General features: G+C 40.8%; 1 protein-coding gene across 1 annotated transcript in view; it reads left to right on the top strand.

The window, feature by feature from the left end:
* LOC123508367 (tryptase beta-2-like) overlaps positions 1-19660 on the top strand; it is a 92651-nt gene extending 72991 nt beyond the window's left edge. Inside the window, 5 exon segments of the mRNA XM_045262021.1 lie at positions 4848-4974; positions 8394-8556; positions 16680-16812; positions 16814-16829; positions 19089-19660. Of these exon segments, the coding sequence (XP_045117956.1) occupies positions 4848-4974; positions 8394-8556; positions 16680-16812; positions 16814-16829; positions 19089-19259 (610 nt within the window). The 3' untranslated portion in view covers positions 19260-19660.
* The last annotated feature ends 2840 nt before the right edge of the window (positions 19661-22500 follow it).

Raw genomic sequence — 22500 nt, forward strand, 5'->3', positions numbered from 1 at the left:
TCATTCGTTGTTATTTTCTAGTTGTTTTTTTCTAGTATTTTTGTTCCTTCTTTTTATTCTATCTATTATTACTCTTTTCCTCTTTGTATCCGTTATTCATTTATTCTTGTCCTCCTCCTCCTCCTCCTCCTCCTCCTCCTCCTCCTCCTCCTCCTCCTCCTCTTCCTCCTCTTCATTACTATAATTATAGATACTCACTTTGAATTTGTACCTTCAGTTTTTCTATGTTTTATCTATTTGTCTCTCCACTTTACCCAGCCTCTACACACACACACACACACACACACACACACACACACACACACACACACACACACACACACACACACACACATGAGGGGGGCAGGTGGTGGGGAGGGGCAGGTCAGAGGTGATATTTCTGACATTAAATAAATCCTTTCTGATGACCTAAATAAACTAAATTACCTCTCTCTCTCTCTCTCTCTCTCTCTCTCTCTGTCACGTTTAGTCGCCCTCCACGCAGCCCGCCACCACCACACGCACTCTTTACACAGGCAGCACCACCGCCACCACAGCCGCCGCCTCGCTATCACCTCTTCACACCCCATTCTCTCCTCACCGCCAAGCATTATCACCCCGCTCGACGCCATCACAAGCTGCCATAAACCTACCTACACACACTGACTCTCTCTCTCTCTCTCTCTCTCTCTCTCTCTCTCTCTCTCTCTCTCTCTCTCTCTCTCTCTCTCTCTCTCTCTCTCTCTCTCTCTCTCTCTCTCTCTCTCTCTCTCTCTCTCTCTCTCTCTCTCTCTCTCTCTCTCTCTCTCTCTCTCTCTCTCTCTCTCTCTCTCTCTCTCTCTCCTGTATGTTTAATGAAGTTATGAGCTTAGTGAGGTTAAGCAACGGAGTCCTTGGTTAGGAGTTGGATGGGTGACCGCCGTGGTATGTCATCAGTCATTTACTCCATTAGTTAGATATAAGGTTCATTTTCTGAGACCTATGCACTTTTCTTCACCTTGATTACCCGAGGACATTACCGGATGATATTTGGATCTTCAGTAATGTTTTAACGATTCCGGTGATAGTTTAATAGGGATTCTGTTTGAGCAGTATAAAATTTCCCTATGAATCGTAGTTATCATTGCTATGGCTTCGAAAAACAGTGCTAATGAAAACTCCAACTTGCTATTCTTTATTAACGCTTTAGGTCTCAACAAGGACTTTAACCCATTCTGTTCCATGACGCGTTTTCATATTCATTATGTTTACTCTTTAGTGATTTAAACAGCTTCAGAAACTTGTGTGAGGATTAGAATAGTGAAGACTCTATCCATTAATCTTCTGACCTCCATTGATAATTCCTAATGTGAATAATATCGTCTAATCATACCCAAACTCATGGTAAAAATGCGTTTCGCTACTGAAGTGGTTAGGTTAGTGAAATTTCTTTTTTTTTTTTTTTTTTTTCGTCTTCATTAGTTTTCGTTGTCCTTGGCCCGAGTCCTTACATGAAAAATGGATACAGAAAATTCGGGGTTTGTAAGAGTGCGTTTCCTCGTTGACGGTACAGCAACCTTATACACTCGCTAGAATCCCACACACGCCCTTGAAAACCTCATCAACTTCCACCAGATCTTACTAGTTGCCGGGATAAGTCACTTCGAGACACTTATAAATGCGGTCTCGGGGTGTTTCAAATATGCAGTCTCTGTGTTGTGTGTTTCGAAATATGAAACGTGTTTCTAAAATTCGAGGTTCTAAAATACGAGGTCTGAGTTTCAAAATAATTGGTGTTTCAATAAATTGGCTCTGTGTGTTTCAAAATACGGGGTCTTTGTTTTCGAATACGGAATTTATTTCCAATGACAAACCCTGTTTCAAAATGCGAACTTTTGTTTTTCATTATATGGGCCTTCTTTCAAAATACGTTCTTTATGTTTTGGGATATGACTTCAATGTTTCAACTTACAAGCTGTATCTCAAAATATGAGTTTTTTTTTTTGCGTAATAAAGACCCTGTTTCAAAATACGTGCTTTGTGTTTCAAGTCTTAAGTCCTGCTTAAGAACACGAGCTCTGTGTTTCAAATTATCCCTGTTATAAAATTTGGTCTCTAAGTTTCGCCTCGCAACTCAGTATTATGGAAGGCGCTGGGTTGGGGGCGGGGAGGGGCGGTGGAAGAGCTGCCTTGGAAAACTGTGGTGGATTAGTCATTCTTTCACCGAGTTGCAATAAAACTGACGCGTCTTTTCTTTGTGGTGCGAAGGCGTATAATTATGTTTTTATATGCTCCGTCCCTGAATTTACACGCGTCACCAGTTCCCAAATAGAGTTTAAATTTTTTCTAGGTTAAACTCGTCCTCGGCTGACTTACATTAGCACAGCAGGAAGAAAAAATGGAGAGCAGAAAGTTAGTCATCCCACGCTGCATAATTATTGACGATCCTGTTCTGAAAATATATAAAAGAAAAAGAAAATTACTGCCCTTCAGAGTGCTGTGAAAAATATATTAGTTACATTTACTGAGAGAGAGAGAGAGAGAGAGAGAGAGAGAGAGAGAGAGAGAGAGATTAATTTTTCCACACTACATAATTGTTTAAGATCAAAGCTAGAAAAAAAATCATAAAAAATAATGTCCTTTCACTAACCTTCAGAGAGAGAGAGAGAGAGAGAGAGAGAGATTAATTTTTCTACACTATAATTTTTCACACCCTGTTGTAAAAAATAAAATAAATAGATATAAAAATATATATATGACTTTCTAAAATTAAGGTGACTGAGAGTAATTTTTCTGGAGCAGTGAAGAGATAAAGTAATCACTGTTTGTTCCCTCCGAGTGGATGTGATGGTGGCTGTGGAGTGTGGACGAGGGCTTAGGGGAGCAAAGAAGGTGGAGCAGAGGAAACGAGGGGGAAATAGGTGTATTTAAAGGGGGAAACAGATGTTAAAGGGAGAACAGAAGATGTGAAGGGGGAAACAGATGCGAAAGGGAGACGGAAGACGTAGAAAAGGAAACAGAGGATATAATGGAGGAGGAAGCAAAAGAGTTAGAGGAAGCAGAGGAGGCAAAGGTGGAAACAAGTTGTGAATGGGGAATTAGTGGAAGGGAAGGTGGAGCAGAGGTGGAGGTACAACACAAGAGGCGAATGTTAATTAAGAAATCTGATTATACGTTCTCGTGGCGCTACAAAACACATCCTTAGTGTATCCTTTTGTTTCCTTCTGTGGGAGTAACATTGTCTAACCTAATTACCATCACTAGCTATCATCCAACCACCATCACTATCACCACCACACCACATCACCAGCACCACCACCACCACCACCAACACACCACCACCATCAATACCACCACCACCACACCCCATCACCACCATCACCACCACCACCACCACCACCACCACCACCACCACCACCATCACCACCATCACGACTACCACTATCACACCCATCACCACCAGCACACCATATACCGTGAACATACCATTATCTCATTCCACCACCCACTGAGTTAATTTTTTGGTGATATGAGACAAGTAACCGTGAGACTCAAACCACCACCACCACCACTACCACAATCAGTCACCACTAACACCACCGTCCCGATCACGTATCTGTACCATCACCACCTCTTGATCTTGACCTTGATTGCTGCTCACCCTTTGGAAAGACGACCCGTGTAGAAGGAGTGGTACAGTGGAACCATGCGTGCTTTGGGATCCGAGTGGTCTCCAAGCGCACGGGTTCGAATCCTGTCCACGGTCCGAGTGTAGGTTGGGCTTCCTCACTCGGGGCAACGGTTTCCTAGCGGGTGGGCTTTGAGATAGGGGGTACCCAAAAAGTATCCCCTTTAGCCCATAAATTCCCGTGAAAAGCCCACATGGTATAAAAAAAAGAGAAAGGAATAATGCAAGCAGAAAAAAAAAAAAAAATAATTCTACATTTAACCATCACAATTCCATTCATATAAGTGGTGGTGTAGAATTTCATGTTTTTTTTTTTTATTTATCTTTTTTTCCACCGGATATACCAAGGTCTTATGGTAATTAACACAAACACGAGTATAGCAAAGAAACTTGCTAACTGTCGCTACGTCCAGCACCACACCACACGCTCTGCAACCACCTCTTCACAACAAACTATGTCGCCACCAACACCAATAGCCTCCCGTACCACTCGGCGTTGTGTCAAAACCGCGTGGAAAACTACACCTCTTCTTCTTCTTCTTCTTCTTCTTCTTCTTCTTCTTCTTCTTCTTCTTCTTCTTTTTTTCTTTTTTCATTTCTTCTTTTTTTCTTTTTTTCTCTTCTTTTCTTTTTTTTCTTTTCTTTTCTTTTTCTATTTTTTTTTTTTTTTTCTTTTTACTTTTTCCTATTTTAGTTTTTCTTCTTCTTCTTCTTCTTCTTCTTCTTCTTCTTCTTCTTCTTCTTCTTCTTCTTCTATCTTTCTCTTTTTCTTCTTCTTCTTCTTCTTATTATTATTATTATTCTTCTTCTTATTCTTATTCTTATTATTATTATTATTATTATTATTATTATTATTATTATTATTATTATTATTATTATTATTATTATTATTATTATTATTATCATCATTATTATTATTATTATCATTATTATTATTATTCTCTCTTCTTTTTCTTTTCTTCTTTTCCTTTTCTTCTTCTTTTTCTTCTTTTTCTTCTTCCTCTTCTTCCTTTTCTTCTTCTTCTTCTTCTTTTTCTTCCTTTGACATGTTTCGCTTTATATCGCTGTATACGTCTTGTATTTCTGTCTCCTCCTATCACCTATAGATTTTTACCAGTCCTGTTCAGTTGTGGCCATTCATTCTCTTGCCATAACTTGTCTTGCGCAACCTTGAATACACTCCCTTCCCTTCTCCCCGCAGTCTAGAGTCAGAAGGTCGCCTGGAGGAAGTGCTGAAGGTGCGTCTGGGCGAGTTTGACGTGAGCACCACCGCCGAGCCACTCAAGCACGAGGAGTTTCCTGTCACCCGCGTCGTCATCCACCCGCAGGTAAGACCCCGCTAGGTAAACGGAGGAAAGAAAGGAGTGCAGGGGAGTTAAAGGAAGAAAGTTACAACCCCTTCAATACTGGAACACATTTTTACCTTGAAATTTGTGTTGGATTAGACCATTTCATTGACATTAAGAAGGATCTATGGAGGTCAGAAGATTAATGGTCAGAATATTCACCATTTTATTCCCCCACATGAGTTTCTGAAGCAGTATAAAATCATCAAATAGTAAGCAGAATGAATATCGAAACCCATCATGGTACTGAAAGGGTTAAGAAAGATCTATGGAGGTCAGAAGATTAATGGCCACATCTCCACTATTTTAATCACACACATGAGTTTCTGAAGCTGTATAAAATCTCCAGCTAGTAAGCAGAGTGAATATGGAAACGCGTCATGGTACTGAAGGGGTTAAAGCTGCTTGTAGTAAGTCAGGTGTTGGAATTATGGTGATGTAAGGGTGAAGGCAACCGGGTGAGTAAAAGGAGAATTCGGTAGTGAGCTATGAGTCAAGGGTGAGTCAAAATTGTCAGGGATGAGTCTAGAGTGTTCTGCAGTGAGTTAAGGGTGTTAAAAGTGAATTAGAGTGAGTAAACAGGTATTCTACAGTAAATTAGGAGTGTTAGCTGGGGATGAGTTCACAGTGAGTCAGGGCTGGGTGAAGAATGAGTCAGGGCTTGATTAGGGCTGGCTCAGAGCTGGGTTTGAGTGAAGGCTTGGTCAGGGGTGAGTCAGGGGTGAGTCAGGGGTGAGTCAGAGCTGGGTCATGGGAATCAGGGCTGGGTCTGGGATGAATCAGGGGTGAGTCAAGGTGTGGCAGGTGAGTCATGGGGTGATTATGTGGTTCATCCTAAGTGGTGGTGGCTAAAATAGTGGATTTCTTGTGGATAAGATGTGTGTGTGTGTGTGTGTGTGTGTGAGAGAGAGAGAGAGTGAGTGAGTGAGTGAGTGTGTGTGTGTGTATGTGTGTGTGTGTGTTTCACTGTTTGATCTGCTGCAGTCTCTGACGAGACAGCCAGACGTTACCCTACGGAACGAGCTCAGAGCTGAGACCCAGGCACACACCACACACCGGGACAACAAGGTCACAACTCCTCGATTTACATCCCGTACCTACTCACTGCTAGGTGAACAGAGGCTACACGTGAAAGGAGACACACCCAAATATCTCCACCCGCCCGGGGAATCGAACCCCGGTCCTCTGGCTTGTGAAGCCAGCGCTCTAACCACTGAGCTACCGGGTGTGTGTGTGTGTGTGTGTGTGTGTGTGTGGCGGGAGAATAGATAAAAAGGAAAGTGAGAGAAGGAAAGACAAGGAGGGTGTCTGGGTGAGAGTGAGAGAAAAAATAAAAAGAGGAAAAAAAGCGTTGCAGGAGAGAGCGAGATAGGGAAAAAACAAGCTAGAAGGAAGAAAGAAGGGGAGATGAAAGGGATAGTGTGTGATAAAGGTAATGAAGATGGGGAGCGTGGAGGAGGAGGAGGAGGAGGGGGAGAGGGGGAAACAAGTAGGGGAAGAGAAGAGAGGCAATAAACTGGAAAAATTGTAAGTGTGTTGAAGGAAAGAATGTAGAAGAGAGAGAGAGAGAGAGAGAGAGAGAGAGAGAGTGTCAATAAACGTAAATAAGACACCATTATTGTCCTTAGCATCACCATCACCACCATCACCACCATCACCATCTCTCTTCCTCCCTTCATTTTTATAATATAGTTTCCCTCACCTATCCTTTCTCCCTCCTCTTCCTCCTCTTCCTCCCGTTCCTTCTTCCCTTCCCCCCATCCCCTCTCTTCCCTCAGGTGCCACATTCCTCCCCTCATCAGTTTTTTCCTCACTTCATTACCCTCTTCTGAAGACTCTGCTTGCTCCCCTCTACCTCTTCCTCCTCCAACTTCTTCCATTTTTTCCTGTTTGTTCCTTCGTTATTCGGTTTTTTTCCTCTATCGTATTCTCTTTTCAATGCTTCCTTCTTTCCTTTCTTCATTTTTCGTATACTTATTTTTTTTTCCTTACTGTCCTTTCCTCACTTTTTTCCTTCTTTCTTTACTTCATGTTTTTTTTCTCTTCCTTTTCCTTTCTTTTCTTCTCTCTTTCCTATCCTCTCTTTATCATTCGTTCTGTCGTTCTTGCCTTCCTTCCTTCATTTCCTTTCCTTATCGTAGCTTTTTTTTTCAATAATTTCTTCATTCCTTCATTTATTCATTTTTCTTTTTCATTTTTTCTCCCTTCTTCCTTCCTTCCTTTTATTCTAGCTTCTCTCTCTCTCTCTCTCGCTCATTCGTTGGTTTTTGCTCTCTTACTTTCCTTCATTTATTCATTCTTTCCTTCCTCTCTTTCTGTTTTTTTTTCCCTCCTTCCTTCTCTCTTTCCTTTCCAGGCCTCTTTTCCTTGTTCGTTCCTTCTTCCTTCCTTCCTTCATGCGAGTATTAGCTGCTTTCAATCGTTTGTTTATCCTAGATTCTCTCTCTCTCTCTCTCTCTCTCTCTCTCTCTCTCTCTCGGTACCTTCCCTCACTCAGTCCTTTTTCCTCCTCCATCATTCCTTCCTCCCTTGCGCTACTAAGGCCTATGGTTCCTCCCACGTATTCAATCAACGCTCGCCTCCCTCCTGAAGAAGATAAGCAATATATAAATAGAGAACCCTGAATAATTCTCCTGGGAAATATTGCAGCCCATGTAAGGAAGTTTGAGTCAGAAATTCACGTGGATATGCAAGGGAATATTGTACGAGAAATGTTTAATCTTTTATTTGTGGTTGTGGATGTATTTAGGAGTCGTAGAAAGAAAGGTTGTAGATATTTATTAAGGTTTTCTATACGTGTGTTTGAGTGTGTATACATGCATGGGAGAATTGTGTATTTTTTTTAGTATTAGTAGGTGATGATATACATACATACATATATGCATACATAGATACATACATACATACATACATACATACATACATACATACATACATACACATACATACATACATACATACATACATACATACATACATACATACATACATACATACATACATACAAGAGGTGATGGATGGAGGATATAGATGTGTATTAGTAGTTTCTATACACATATCAGACTGTGTATACATGTATGGGTGAATGGTGTGCGTATGGATACTGGTAGAGAAAATATACGTACGCAAGCACTTACACGAATACGTACACATGTATACAAGGATGAAAATATAACACACACACACACACACACACACACACACACACACACACACACACACACACACACACACACACACACACACACACAATTCTACCATGGCTCTTTCTTTCCTTTCCATCCATCCACCCAACCATCCCTGACCCAATGCACCGCCACCACCACCACCACCACTGTATCCCTTTCCGTCCGCTCCGCCACACACCTCCACTTCTATTGAATTCTCCCTCGGGTTTTCAGTTTGACAATTCCACACTGGTGAACGACATCGCCCTCCTGCAGCTCCAGAGGGCGGCACGGCGGAAGGCGAATATAGATGCTGTGTGTATGCCCAAGAAAGACGACTTCAAGGAGGGATCCACGGCGAGGTGCTACGTGACGGGCTGGGGACGGCGGGACGAGGGTAAGCGAGTGAGGCAAAGAGGCCCGTGTCACAACTAGAGCCTTTGGAAAGTGCCGTATTCTGAAACGCTTTGCTCTCTCCTATACCTGGATTTTAGTCAAGCGTTTGACAAGGTGCCCCATCAGAGGCTCCTGGGAAAGGTTCACGAGATACATGGAAAAGTTTAGGTTGGATAGGGTCGTGGCGAGGCAATAGGCGGCAGAGAGTCAAGTAATTAGTGAGGTGCCACAGAGATCAGTTTGCCAGTTTGTAATTTATATTATGACAAACTGATTGGTAGTGTTGTCAGTAGATTTATAAATAACACGAAGATGGGTAGATTAATTAGGCCAGATTCGTATGTCATCGTCTTGCAGGCACATTTAGATAGGATGAACGAATGGACAGACAGACGTAAAATGCAGTTTGATATGAACAGATGCAGAGTATTTAGTGTAAGGAGAGGAAATCCACACAATAGGTACACAATAAACCACGAAGCTGTGGTAGGTTCAGGATACGAAAAAGATTTAGGAGTTATAGTAAACTCGGATCTCTATCTAAGATCACAATACAAAGAGGCAAGAAATGTGACAAATAGAGCGCTAGGATTCACTTTTAGGAGTGTTAAAAGCAGAAATCCCGAAGTAATATTAAGGTTATATATGACGCTGGTCAGACCGTATCTAGATTATGCTATACAGTTCTATCCACGTATTATACTAGAAGGAATTAGGTGTGTTAGAATCAGAACAAAGAGGAATGACTAAAAGGATACAGAGGGGTGAGGGATATTCCTTACGAAGTGAGATTAAAGCTGTTAGATATGCATTCCTTAGAGCAAGGGTTCTCAATCTGGGGTTCGCGAACTCCCTGGGGTTCACAAGAAGATTTCCAGGGGTACTTAGATGGCTGATTTAATGATACATCCTTTGCAGAATACCTTTGCCTATTGAGTTAGTGTCAGTCAATAAATTAACATTCTGTTCGATGTCAAATTACTGGAGCTTCGAGCAGATCGTCTTATAACTCAGAGGGTTCTTAACGAGAAAAAGGTTGAGAACCCCTGATCTATAGTCTAAAGGCATAAACATTTCCTCCTACATTGCCCAGCCGACACCAATGAAAGATGCAAACACCCCAGTTGGCAGCGTCCTTACCCAGAAAATGAAGAACACCTCATTGGAAGATTACTTTTTTAAAACTCTAGTATAGAAGAAAATAAAGAAATAGTATATAATTTTGGAAAATAAGAGAACATAAAGTAAAAATTTTAAGTAATAATTAATTACAGCAACATACCCAGACAAAACACAAACTAAAACACATCAGGAAGTGCCGATATCCAGGCTACACTTCCGCCTATCGACTGAACTGAACTGAATACCATGTTCAGGCTATGGCAAGACAGAGCTTAGGAACACGGTGATGAAAACTACAGCACCCTCGGACAATTTCTGTTTCGGCCGCTTATTTTCTTTTTTTCTCATAAAGAAAACCGAACAAATATTGCTCTACTCATTCCTTGTGAAGAATTAACCTGTGCAGAAGCGAGGTGAAATGTGTGTTAAGGTTCCGTGCTGTATTTAAGTCTCTAGAAATGAAAGATCTTGGTACACCAGACAATTATGTTTTGCTCTATATTATGATGTTAGTTGTATAAACTCAAGTAACTATAAAGAAATACCATGGTAGAATAAGAACAGAAAAATACTGGAAGGAGTAAAAGCATGGTAAATCAATAGATACATCGTAATACAGTGTTTAGAGACGACTACTCTGTACCGCGAGATGATGCTGACCCTCTCCTGAATTAAACCAACCTGCGAACACTGAAAATGTGACAGTTTGGGTCCTCTCCTAGTGACATTAATCAAAGTATTACGATTTATTCACAATAGTAATATATTACACTCAGACGTGGCACTTTGTTATAGTACATTTCGCACTATATAGCGACTCTTTAGGACCGAAAAACTATAGCTTCAGCTAGATATATGATGATGTTATCTATCGACTTTCAGTCTTAACGTATGGGAAAATAAAAAATATTGATGCATTTCTTTTATAGTCCTCCTTGCTTCTCGAAAAGGTGCACGAACTTAGAAAAGGTTGAAGAACACTAAACTATACTCTGAGAAAAAAAATACAGTAAAAGGGACAGGATAAAAATGACCAACATCTCTATTATTACGGAGGCTAAGAATAATACCAAGACTAATTAGGTAATTCAGAGATAACGAAATGAACGACGATCACGAGAGCTTCCACGATAAAAGTGTGTATGATAAGATGTGATTCCAGATTCCTCGATAGCGCTCCGAGTTTCCAAGATAACAATGCCATTCCAGTTTCCTCGATAGCGATGCGAGTTTCCAAAATAGATGCCATTCCACGATAAAGATGCCATTCCAGTTTCCACGATAATAATGCGAGTTTCCACGATCAAGATGCAATTCCAGTTTCCACGGTAACGATGCGGGTTTCCACGATGTCGATGCGGTTCCAGTTCTCACGATGCGATTTCACGACACAATATTGAAGTCCACTTGCCTACACAGGTACTGGGACGAACCCTTTCACCCCGTAAGGGTCCACCCCACACCCTTAGGTGCGAGGAGAGTGGCGCTGCCACCTCACTGCGACGCAATTGAAGTTCACTTGCCTACACAGGTACTGAGACGAACCCTTTCACCCCGTAAGGGTTCACCCCAGACCCTTGAGTGCGAGGAGAGTGACGCTGCCACCTCACTGCGCCTCACACGGGTAGCCATGAGCAATGACCCGCCACACACCACTCCCCAAACACTGTCAGTGAGTCCTTTTCACCCCGTAAAGGACCACTGGTATTGTCAGTGCCTGGTGCATGGCGCACAGCGTGCCCTCGTTCATGGCGAGTTGTTCAGCACGGTGTCATTATAAGCAGAGGTCCCGTACACACCACTCACCACCAGACTCTATGCAAGGAGCCCTTATCACCCCTTAAAGGCCCCTCACGGCATCATCTGGTGGACGGTAGACACGGCAGACTGCTTAAGGCGACCCTTGCCTAGTGTGAGGCGCTGCAAGTTGACGACAACCAGTGAGCTTGAAGCCGCAAAGGAAAATGAGTCCACGTTAACAATGGGATTCCACGACAGGTTGCGATTCCAGTGTCCACGGTAAAGATGTGTTTGTCGAGGATAACGATCCGTTTATCGAGGCTAACGGTGCGGCGATGGCGATGGCGAAACGATTCAAAGTATTATTACCTACACAGGTACTGGGACGAAACTTTTCACCCGAAAGGGTCAACCCCAGTCCCGTGGTTATGAGAGCAGTGACGATGCAACCTTGCAATGCCTCACACGGGTCGCCATGAGCAATGACCCGCCACACACCACTCCCCAAACACTGTCATGAAGTGAGTCCTTTTACCTAACCTAACCTAACCTAACCTAACCTAACCTAACCTAACCTAACGTAAAGGACCACTGGTACTGTCAGTGCCTGGCTCATGGCGCACAGCGTGCCCTCGTTCATGGCGAGTTGTTCAGCCCGGTGTCATTATAAGCAGGGGACCCGTACACACCACTCACCACCAGACTCTATGCAAGGAGCCCTTATCACCCCTTTAGGGCCCCTCACGGCACCATCTGGTGAGTGGTAGACATTGATCTCTTGCTTATGGCGACCCTTGCCTAGTGTGAGGCGCTGCAAGTGGACGACTAGTAGTGAAGCTTGAGGCCACCAAGGAAAAGAAGGACCTGCAGCCAGTTCCTGCCTTGGGCCCCAGGCCGGACCCGACAGCCACCTCCTTCCCCCGTGCGGCGCCCAAGGCCGTCACGGCCCTCAACAACTTTAGGCCGAAAGTTCTCAATCGTCGTTTAAATTTTGATTCGAATATAAAATCGTCGATGGTAAATGAAAAATAGCTTTGGTCTGAAAGTGTGCAAGAGTTAGCTGATTAATGAAACAAGGTGAGGCAGCTTTGCTCCGGAGTATTTAGTGTACTTTGCATGTTGCTGCCGTGAATGTGTACGTGTTTGTAGATAACTGGATAGAAACAGTAGACCAATGGTAGTTGTGTAACTATTGGGGAACTTTTGAAAATTAGTTAAGCTTCTGGATAGAGTGGATGAGTGCACACAGGTTTGCTTGTCTTATACATAAACTGCCACCTGTAGACATAATTTTTTCTATTTTATGCTCTTAGAAAAAGCAAACTTAGTTTCCTTTATTTCCTGATCACAATGACGTGTAAATATCAATGTTTCAAATATAAGGAAACACTAGGAGAGGACCCAAACTCCCGTTGAAGTTGCCAGATTCAACAGATATCGTAATATTTCACAGAAAAGATGGTCAACTGCATATCGTATATTTTTGGATATTCTGTCACATAAGGAGATATCAAGATAGGCAAAGTTTTTTAAACATGTATCTACGACGAAAAACGCTATAATAGTAGAGTTAGGTTATAACTATGCACTGTGTTTTTTTTATTCCATCTAGCTCTATTCCTGGGACAAAAATTACTTCTTCCTCAATTGATAACTCGAAGTTAGAATGATATTTTCTTTCCTTCTAGGTTAGTAAGTAGACTACAAGACACCAAGAACATATGAAGCCCCGTAAATGAGTTTATTTTCATAACTTAGACATCAGAGTCTGATAACGATGTTGTCTATTGCCAACCAAACCGTTCTGCATAGACGTCTTCAGCGTCATAGAGACCTAATGATGTTAGCTCATGGACAGTGGCCATCCTGACAGCGCGAAATCTCAGGGGATTCATAAGAAGATTTCCAGGAGTACTTAGATGGCTGATCTAATAAAATCCTTTGCAGTACCATTGCATATTGAGTTCTATGTTCCATGTGATAAAACTAAGGGTTCGGGTAGATGGTCTTATAACTCAGGGGGTTCTTAACGATAAAAACGTTGAAAACCCTTGCCTTAGAGAGACGTAGGTTTAGAGGGGACCTAATAGAAGTGTTAAAGTAGTAAGTGGAAATATGTAGACATGTTTATACAGGGACTGACACATGCAGGCCTAATGGCTTTTTTTAAGCTTCCCTTATTTTCTTGTCTTTGTATGTTCTCTTACCACGAAGATTTTCAAAGGCCACACAGATGAATGGCGGGATTCTCAAGAGTGTCTTTTTTTTTTTTTTTTTTTGATAATGTAGAAATATTGTTAATTTGTCACTAGAACTGTAAAAACATCTTTAAAAAACCGTATCACTTCAACTTTAGAGAGCTTTTTGTGTATGTAATGGATTTACAGCGCAGATATGTTTCAGAACAGAGACCAGAGAGAGAGAGAGAGAGAGAGAGAGAGAGAGAGAGAGAGAGAGAGAGAGAGAGAGCTGGAAGGGGCTTTTCGTCTTTACAAAAGGCTTGATTGGTTTACTTTTACTTGGTCCGTTGCTCCTTTCCTTATTTCTTAACAAACTAACTAAGCTTTTTTTTCTCTTCCTTTCCTTTTTCCCTTCATCACTTCCTTATTTTCCCTAGTAGTTGTCTGTCCTTTCTTCTTTCCTTTCTTCTTTTATTCTTTCATTCTTCTTTCCTTCCTTCTTTCCTTTTTCCTTCTTTGCCTTTCCTTTTTCTTTCCTTCCTCCTTGCTTCCTTCCTTCTTTCCTTTTTCTCCTTTTTTCTTTCCTTCCCTCCTTGCTTCCTTCCTTCTTTCCTTTTTTCCTCCCTTTTTCCTTTTCTTTCCTTCCTTGTCTCTTTCCTTCCTTCATTTCTTTTTCCCTCTCTTCTATCCTTTCTTTTTCTTTCCTTCTTCCCTTCCTTTCTTTCTCCTTTTCTTCCATCCTTTCTTTTTTTTTCCTTCCTTCTTCTTCCATCACTGTCTAACCTTTGTGGCAGCCATCCAGTTATCCTTTCCCAGTCCATTCAGAACCTGGGGAGATAACAGATTCCCAGAATCCTTTGCTAATTACAGGCTCGGTAATTAGCTTGAGTGGCACTGAATATTGTTTGCCCTTGAACAGTAGAGAGAGAGAGAGAGAGAGAGAGAGAGAGAGAGAGAGAGAGAGAGAGAGAGAGAGAGAGAGAGAGAGAGAGAGAGAGAGAGAGAGACCTTCCTATGTATTGTTCCTTTCCTCTTACAATATTCTCATAATTCTTCGGTTACTTTCTGTCTATGCTTCTTTCCTTTTGTCTTTTCCTCTTCCCCTATTTGTCTACCTCTCTCTGTGCTCTTGTTTTTTTTTTTTCTTTATTTTTTTCGTCTATGCTTCTTCTTCCTTTCTATGTTCTCCTCTTACAATGATTCTCTTTTTCTTGTGTCTGCTTCTCTTTCCTCTGTTTACAATTTACTTCTTTCCTTCTGTCTTTTCCTCTTCCTCTATTTGTCTACCTCTCTCTGTCCTCTCTTTTTTTTTCTGTCTATGCGTCTTCTTCTTCTTCTTCTTCTTCCAGTTCACACTCTCCTCTCACACTATGCTCTTGTTTTTTTTTTTTTTCTTGTCTACGTCTGTTCTTTCTGTTTACACTCTCCTTTTTCTATATTCCTTTCTCTTCTTCTTGTTGCTACAGTCTTCTCTAACAATGCTCCTTTTTTCCTCTATCTAACACTTCCTCCCTTCCTTCCTTCCTTTCTTCCTTGTCTATACCTGTTATTATTCTCACTTTTATTATCATTTTTCTTAACACCTCAGTAGATCTTGTTTTCGCTCATCTTGTTGCTCTTCAGCCTGTGTATCTGCCTATAACATAACAAAAACGTCTCTCATTTCCCTTATATACACTTTATACGTCTTCTAATAATCTTTCCTTCTGTCTGTTCTTCAATCCTTTTTTCCTTGCTTGCTTGCTTGCTTCCTTCCTTTCTTCCTTCATTTTTTTTCTTTCATTCTCTTCGTAGTTCGTTCCTCCCTTCTTTCTTTCTTTCCTTCCTTTCTTTTTTCCCTTATTCCTTCCTTTTTCATTTCCTTCCTTCATTCATTCATTCTTTCTTTCTTTTATTATTTTTTTTCTTCCTTTCCTTTTCATTTTCTTCCTTCCTTTCTTCCTTCCTTCCTTCCTTCCTTCCTTCCTTCCCTCCTCCCTCCCTACCTCTCACTGTCTCTCCTATCGCCCTCCCTCCTTCCCCCGAGGAATGAGTGGGCATGTACCGAAGCTGGCTGGCAAGAACTCCTGTAGCTCCATTGCAACCTGCCAACCTGTGAAAGCCTACATGAGCCTTTGTAATCCTCGCCATCCCGTCCCTCCTTCCCTTGTCCTCATTCATCTTAGCTCTCTCTCTCTCTCTCTCTCTCTCTCTCTCTCTCTTTATAAGCTTCGTTAAAGGAGTTTCTTTAATCCAAATTTAAAATCACAGTTTTCGTCCTTCTTCCTTCTCTTGTTTCACCTTTGTCTTCTAATGTTCCTTCTTCCTCTGTAGCGTCTTCTTTAAAATGACTATCTTCACCCTTCATCCTCTTCCTATTTATTGCAATGTTGTCTCGTTGTGTGTAGTTTAAAATCACTATCGTCATCTTTCCTCCTCCTCCTCCTCCTCTTCCTCCTTCTTCAGTACCTAATGTTGTTGCGAATAGTTTAAAATCACTATCCACGCTTACTTTTGATTCTTCTTCTTCTTTATCATCTTCAAACTCACTGCCTTGATTATCTTCCTCTTTCTCCTCTAAGTTTGAAATCACTATCTGTCTCTTTCTCCTCTAAGTTTTTTTTTTTTATGTAAGATTGATCAAGGGCAACAAAAACTGTGATTAAAAAAGGCCTACTGAGATGCCAATTCCCAAACAGGTCGCAAGAAATGTGGCTGGAAGGGATTCCGAGGATGGTAAAGGAATCATCATTTTTTTTTTTTCAATTCTAAATTAAGCGTGAAGAATGTATGTGTAGTTAAATGCATGTAGTTTTGTGTGAGGGAATAGATTTGTTTTTAGAGGACAGGCGGTGACTGCCCCCCTGTGTTGTGAGACATAAAGAAAAATATTCATTGAGGTCACAGCTGCCTTTAATGATAAGTCCACAACTCCCCCTGAACCTGTGCTATTAGACCTCACTGGGAGGTGTTTACTGCTCCTCACTACCCTTCTCTAAGTCTGAAATCACTAGCCTTCTCTCTCTCTCCTCTAAGTTTAACATCACAGGCTTCATTATCTTCCTCCTCCTTCAGCCACTAATGTTCGTGTTTCCCTCGGCAGCGTCAGACCACAGCGTCGTCCTGAAGGAGATCAATGTGCCTCTCTGGAGCAACCCGTCCTGCCAGAATGCTCTCCGGGAACAGTTCGGGCCGGCTTACTCCCTCCCCAGCACCGCCCTGTGTGCCGGGGCCGAGGCGCGACGCTTGTGACGTGAGTATCGTAGTTGTGTGTGTGTGTGTGTGTGTGTGTGTGTGTGTGTGTGTGTGTGTGTGTGTGTGTGTGTGTGTGTGTGTGTGTGTGTGTGTGTGTGTGTAGTAATAGTAATAATAATGACCAGTTTATTTATGGTGCAGTATAGATTGAAAACATACATTGGTTTAGGATAAGTTTAAAATAGGCTTAGAAAAACTAGAGAGAATAAAAAATAAACAAGTAAGCAAACATTTCCCATCAAGAATGAAAATACAAACCTGAGAGAGAGAGAGAGAGAGAGAGAGAGAGAGAGAGAGAGAGAGAGAGAGAGAGAGAGAGAGAGAGAACCATGTATTAGAATAAGATAAAAATAATTAAAAAAAAAAAAAAATGAAATGAGACTAGGAAAAAAACCCCAGAGAATAAAGGAAGTGATGTAATATTGAACACTAGAAAGAAAATGTCCCCGCATCAAACAGCTTGGCAAAGGACACACACACACACACACACACACACACACACACACACACACACACACACACACACACATCCTGAAAACACTCCACACATTAATTAAGGCATCTGAACTGGATTAAGGCTGTACGGTAAAGCATTCCCTGGTACGGAAGGAGATTTAAACCAGTGTGAAGTATAGACGAGACTATTTAACAAGTTTAGAGAGGCATTTAAACTTTAGGCACTGGAGAAAAAAGACACTTCTGGGCCAGCAATGCATCTCACAGCGAATAGAGCAATAAAGCAGTTAAGAGCGTGAAAGTGGGCGTAAAAACGTTTTGTTGACATTAAAGTGAGCACCGGCCTGTCTCCCTGCACACACCGGGACAGGAAAACACGATGATTTACAGGGAAACAAACACACACACACACACACACACACACACACACACACACACACAATAATAAATGAATAAATAGATAAATTAAATAAATAAATGAATAGATAAATATGTCGAATTAAGAAACAGTATTGAATAAACAAAATAAATAGATAAATAAATAAACAGATGGATAAATTCGTAAATAAATAAGCAGAAGAAATAAATGAAATAAATAAATGAATAAATAGATAAATAAATAGAAGAAATAAATCAAATATGAAAATAAAATACAACGAAAATAATGAATAGATAAACAGATGTACAAACAGATAAAAGAGTTTGTTGATGCCAGAGAAAACACACACACACACACACACACACACACACACACACACACACACACACACACACACACACACACACACACACACACACACACACACACACACACACACACACACACACACATACATACACACACACATACAAAAGTGGGTATAGGTACAAGATAGGTATACAGGTGAGGCTAAATGAATAGGGAGCCTTTAAGAGAAGGGTAGATAGGTATAGGAGGAGAGGTGATGGGATGGTATAGGCACAAGATAGGCATACACTTTTTATACAGGGATTGCCACGTGTAGGCTTAGCGGCTTCTTATGATTTTTTTTTTTTTTTTTTCCATCTCAGTTCAGTGTCACTTAAAGTATCACCTCGTCTCTTTCTTAAAATCAATACCCTTTTCCTCTTTCTCCTCTAAGTTTGAAATGACTAGCCTTCTGCATCCACATCGCCTCACTTGTATTGTACTTAAACTGTCATTACTCATCCTCCACCTCCACCACGTATTATATCAACTCACCATTTCATCCTCATTGCGTCATCTGTATTACCCTCGTGTCCCTTTCTCTTTAATAAAATCATCTACATCGACATCGCTTCCTCTGTGTTGCCTTTTAACCTTACGTATTAGATAACCTTAATATTTCATCCTCATTGTATCATCTGCATTACGTTTTTATCATCATTCATTCTTCCTCGTGTCTCTTTTCCTTTAATAAACCTTCTACATCCACATCGCCTCATCTATATTGTCTTTTAACCTTACGTATTAAATTACCTTACTCCTCTTTCTCCTCTTAGTATGAAATCATTAGCCTTTTCTTCTTTTCCCTCTAATATCACTACCCTTTTACTCTTTCCTCTAAATCTGAAATCATTACCCTTCTCTTTCTCCTCTAAGTTTAATATCGTCTTCATTGCATCATCTGTACTATTTTCTAACACCATTCATTCTTCTGCATGGCTCTTTAATAAACCCTCTATATACATTCACATCACTTCACCTGTATTGTCTTTTAACTTTACCATGTCATCCTCAGTGCATCCTCTGTACTATCTTTTAACGGTACCACCTCTCACATCTCCCGTTGTTCCTCAGGGCGACGGTGGAGGGCCGCTGGTGTGCGAGAAGGACCGCCACTGGTACCAAGTCGGTGTGGTGAGCTTCGGCATCGGTTGCGGCAGGAGAAACGTGCCAGGGGTGTACACTCGCGTCCAGGCCTTCGAGCAGTGGATCAAGGCGACTGTAGGAGTGCACCACCACCCTTAGAGAGTCTAGGTCACCGCAACCACCTCTGATGACCTTCACTTCAAGTCGTCCCAGGTCAATGCTGTTATGTAGTTGACTTGGTCTGGCGGTGGGTGATTGTGTGTGTGTGTGTGTGTGTGTGTGTGTGTGTGTGTGTGTGTGTGTGTGTGTGTGTGTGTGTGTGTGTGTGTGTGTGTGTGTGTGATAAGCCTGAATAGTGAAAGGAAGGTATGAAAAGTGAAGGTGTAAAAGAAACTTTGCCGCCTTTATGATATGAAGGGAAAGAAAAAAAAATCCATTATTCAGTGGAGGTAACAGGTAGAAAGCCTCTCACACTCACCAGAAAGAGAGAGGGAGAGGGAGAGGGAGAGAAGCGAACACGTAGTAGAGGAATCCTTTTTTTATATTCCATCATCTTTGTCCAGAAAAAAATAAATGAGAAAAAATGTGCTTATGCAAAGAACTTGTTAAAACTTGTGGGTATTCTCGTCCCCACACACACACACACACACACACACACACACACACACACACACACACACACACACACACACACACACACACACACACACACAAAGCTTCTTGGAATATGGTGCTTGTTATTGTTTGATGATTTTTTTTTTTCTTGTTTTCTTTTCTTTTTTTTTTTTTAATGCGTGTATGTTTGTATGATCCAGTTCGACCTCTTAAGCGTTCCCTGACCCGGTGTTTGCATTGTTGTGTGTGTGTGTGTGTGTGTGTGTGTGTGTGTGTGTGTGTGTGTGTGTGTGTGTAGTGAGTGTTTTAGTGCTCATGTAAAACTGGATTATGTAGACTTTATCTGTATTTGCTGCTAACACACACACACACACACACACACACACACACACACACACACACACACACACACACACACACGTGTGGGCACAAAGAGCTGATCAATAATACTATAACATTCTCTCTCTCTCTCTCTCTCTCTCTCTCTCTCTCTCTCTCTCTCTCTCTCTCTCTCTCTCTCTCTCTCTCTCTCTCTCTCTCTCTCTCTCTCTCTCTCTCTCTCTCTCTCTCTCTCTCTCTCTCTCTCTCTCTCACTGCTACCCACACACTATATTATTGACTACTATCTTCGCCTCAGTTCCCTCCATAATTCCCTCCCTCCCTTCTTCCATCCCTCCCTTTCTCCCTCTCTCCCTCACTCCATCCATCCATCCATCCACCCCTCCCTCTCTCCCTCCTGCCCGCTCCTCTCTCCACTCCCACGCACACACACACACACACACACACACACACACACACACACACACACACACGGTAATAATGCAATTCAACTCCTTTGACGAGATTCTCCCAACCACTCAAAACTCCATTTATTAGATATATATATAGCCTTTCTCTCTCATACTATTTTTATTATTATTATTATTATTATTATTATTATTATTATTATTATTATTATTATTATTATTATTATTATTATTATTATTATTATTGTTATTATTATTATTATTATTATTATTATTATTATTATTATTATTATTATTATTATTATTATTATTATTATTATTATTATTATTATTATTATTATTATTATTATTATTATTATTATTATTATTATTATTATTATTATTATCATCATCATTATTACTATTATTATCATTATGATTATTGTTGTTGTTATTATCATTATTGTTATTATTATTATTATCATTATTACTATTATTATTATTATTATTATTATTATTATTATTATTATTATTATTATCATTATTATTATTACTATTGTTATTATTTTATTATTATTATTATTATTATTATTATTATATTATTATTATTATTATTATTATTATTATTATTATTACTATTATTATTATTATTATTATTATTATTATTATTATTATTATTATTATTATTATTATTAATATTATTATTATTTTTATTTAGTGGTTACATTTTTTAGCATCATTGCTAGTTTTTCTTCTTCCCTCTCCCGCTTTTTTTCTTTATTCACCTCATCCATTGTGTCTTCCTTTGAGAGAGAGAGAGAGAGAGAGAGAGAGAGAGAGAGAGAGAGAGAGAGAGAGAGAGAGAGAGAGAGAGATTAACTGATTAGACAAATGAATGAGTGAATGAGGACTAATTAACCAAGCGTGTGAAGGCAGTGAATGAATGAATGACCCACTGAGAAAAAAAAAAGAATAAAAAGAAGAAGTAATGAATAGAATGAAGAATTGACTGTAATAATAATAATGCCCCTTTTTATTCCCTCGTCCCCCCCTCCCCCCTTTCTACATCACACCATGGACTCGCTATCATCACCATCATCACCATTACATGTAGACCATATAATTATTACTCTGTACAGTTATATAATAAAGAAAAATGTGTGTGTTTGTGTGTCTCTTGAAACCTTGAGTGTCTGTGTGTCTCTTGAACCCTTGAGTGTCTGTGTGTCTCTTGAACCCTTGAGTGTTTGTGTGTATCTTGAACCCTTGAGTGTCTGTGTGTCTCTTGAACCCTTGAGTGTCTGTGTGTCTCTTGAACCCTTGAGTGTCTGTGTGTCTCTTGAACCCTTGAGTGTCTGTGTGTCTCTTGAACCCTTGAGTGTCTGTGTGTATCTTGAACCCTTGAGTGTTTGTGTGTATCTTGAACCCTTGAGTGTCTGTGTGTCTCTTGAACCCTTGAGTGTCTGTGTGTCTCTTGAACCCTTGAGTGTCTGTGTGTGTGTTTGTGTGTCTCTTGAACCCTTGAGTGTCTGTGTGTCTCTTGAACCCTTGAGTGTCTGTGTGTCTCTTGAACCCTTGAGTGTCTGTGTGTCTCTTGAACCCTTGAGTGTCTGTGTGTCTCTTGAACCCTTGAGTGTCTGTGTGTGTGTTTGTGTGTCTCTTGAACCCTTGAGTGTCTGTGTGTATCTTGAACCCTTGAGTGTCTGTGTGTGTGTTTGTGTGTATCTTGAACCCTTGAGTGTCTGTGTGTCTCTTGAACCCTTGAGTGTCTGTGTGTATCTTGAACCCTTGAGTGTCTGTGTGTCTCTTGAACCCTTGAGTGTCTGTGTGTCTCTTGAACCCTTGAGTGTCTGTGTGTCTCTTGAACCCTTGAGTGTCTGTGTGTATCTTGAACCCTTGAGTGTCTGTGTGTATCTTAAACCCTTGAGTGTCTGTGTGTCTCTTGAACCCTTGAGTGTCTGTGTGTATCTTGAACCCTTGAGTGTCTGTGTGTGTGTTTGTGTGTCTCTTGAACCCTTGAGTGTCTGTGTGTCTCTTGAACCCTTGAGTGTCTGTGTGTC

This window comes from Portunus trituberculatus, chromosome 24 (genome assembly GCF_017591435.1).
Source record: "Portunus trituberculatus isolate SZX2019 chromosome 24, ASM1759143v1, whole genome shotgun sequence".
NCBI lineage: Eukaryota > Metazoa > Arthropoda > Malacostraca > Decapoda > Portunidae > Portunus > Portunus trituberculatus.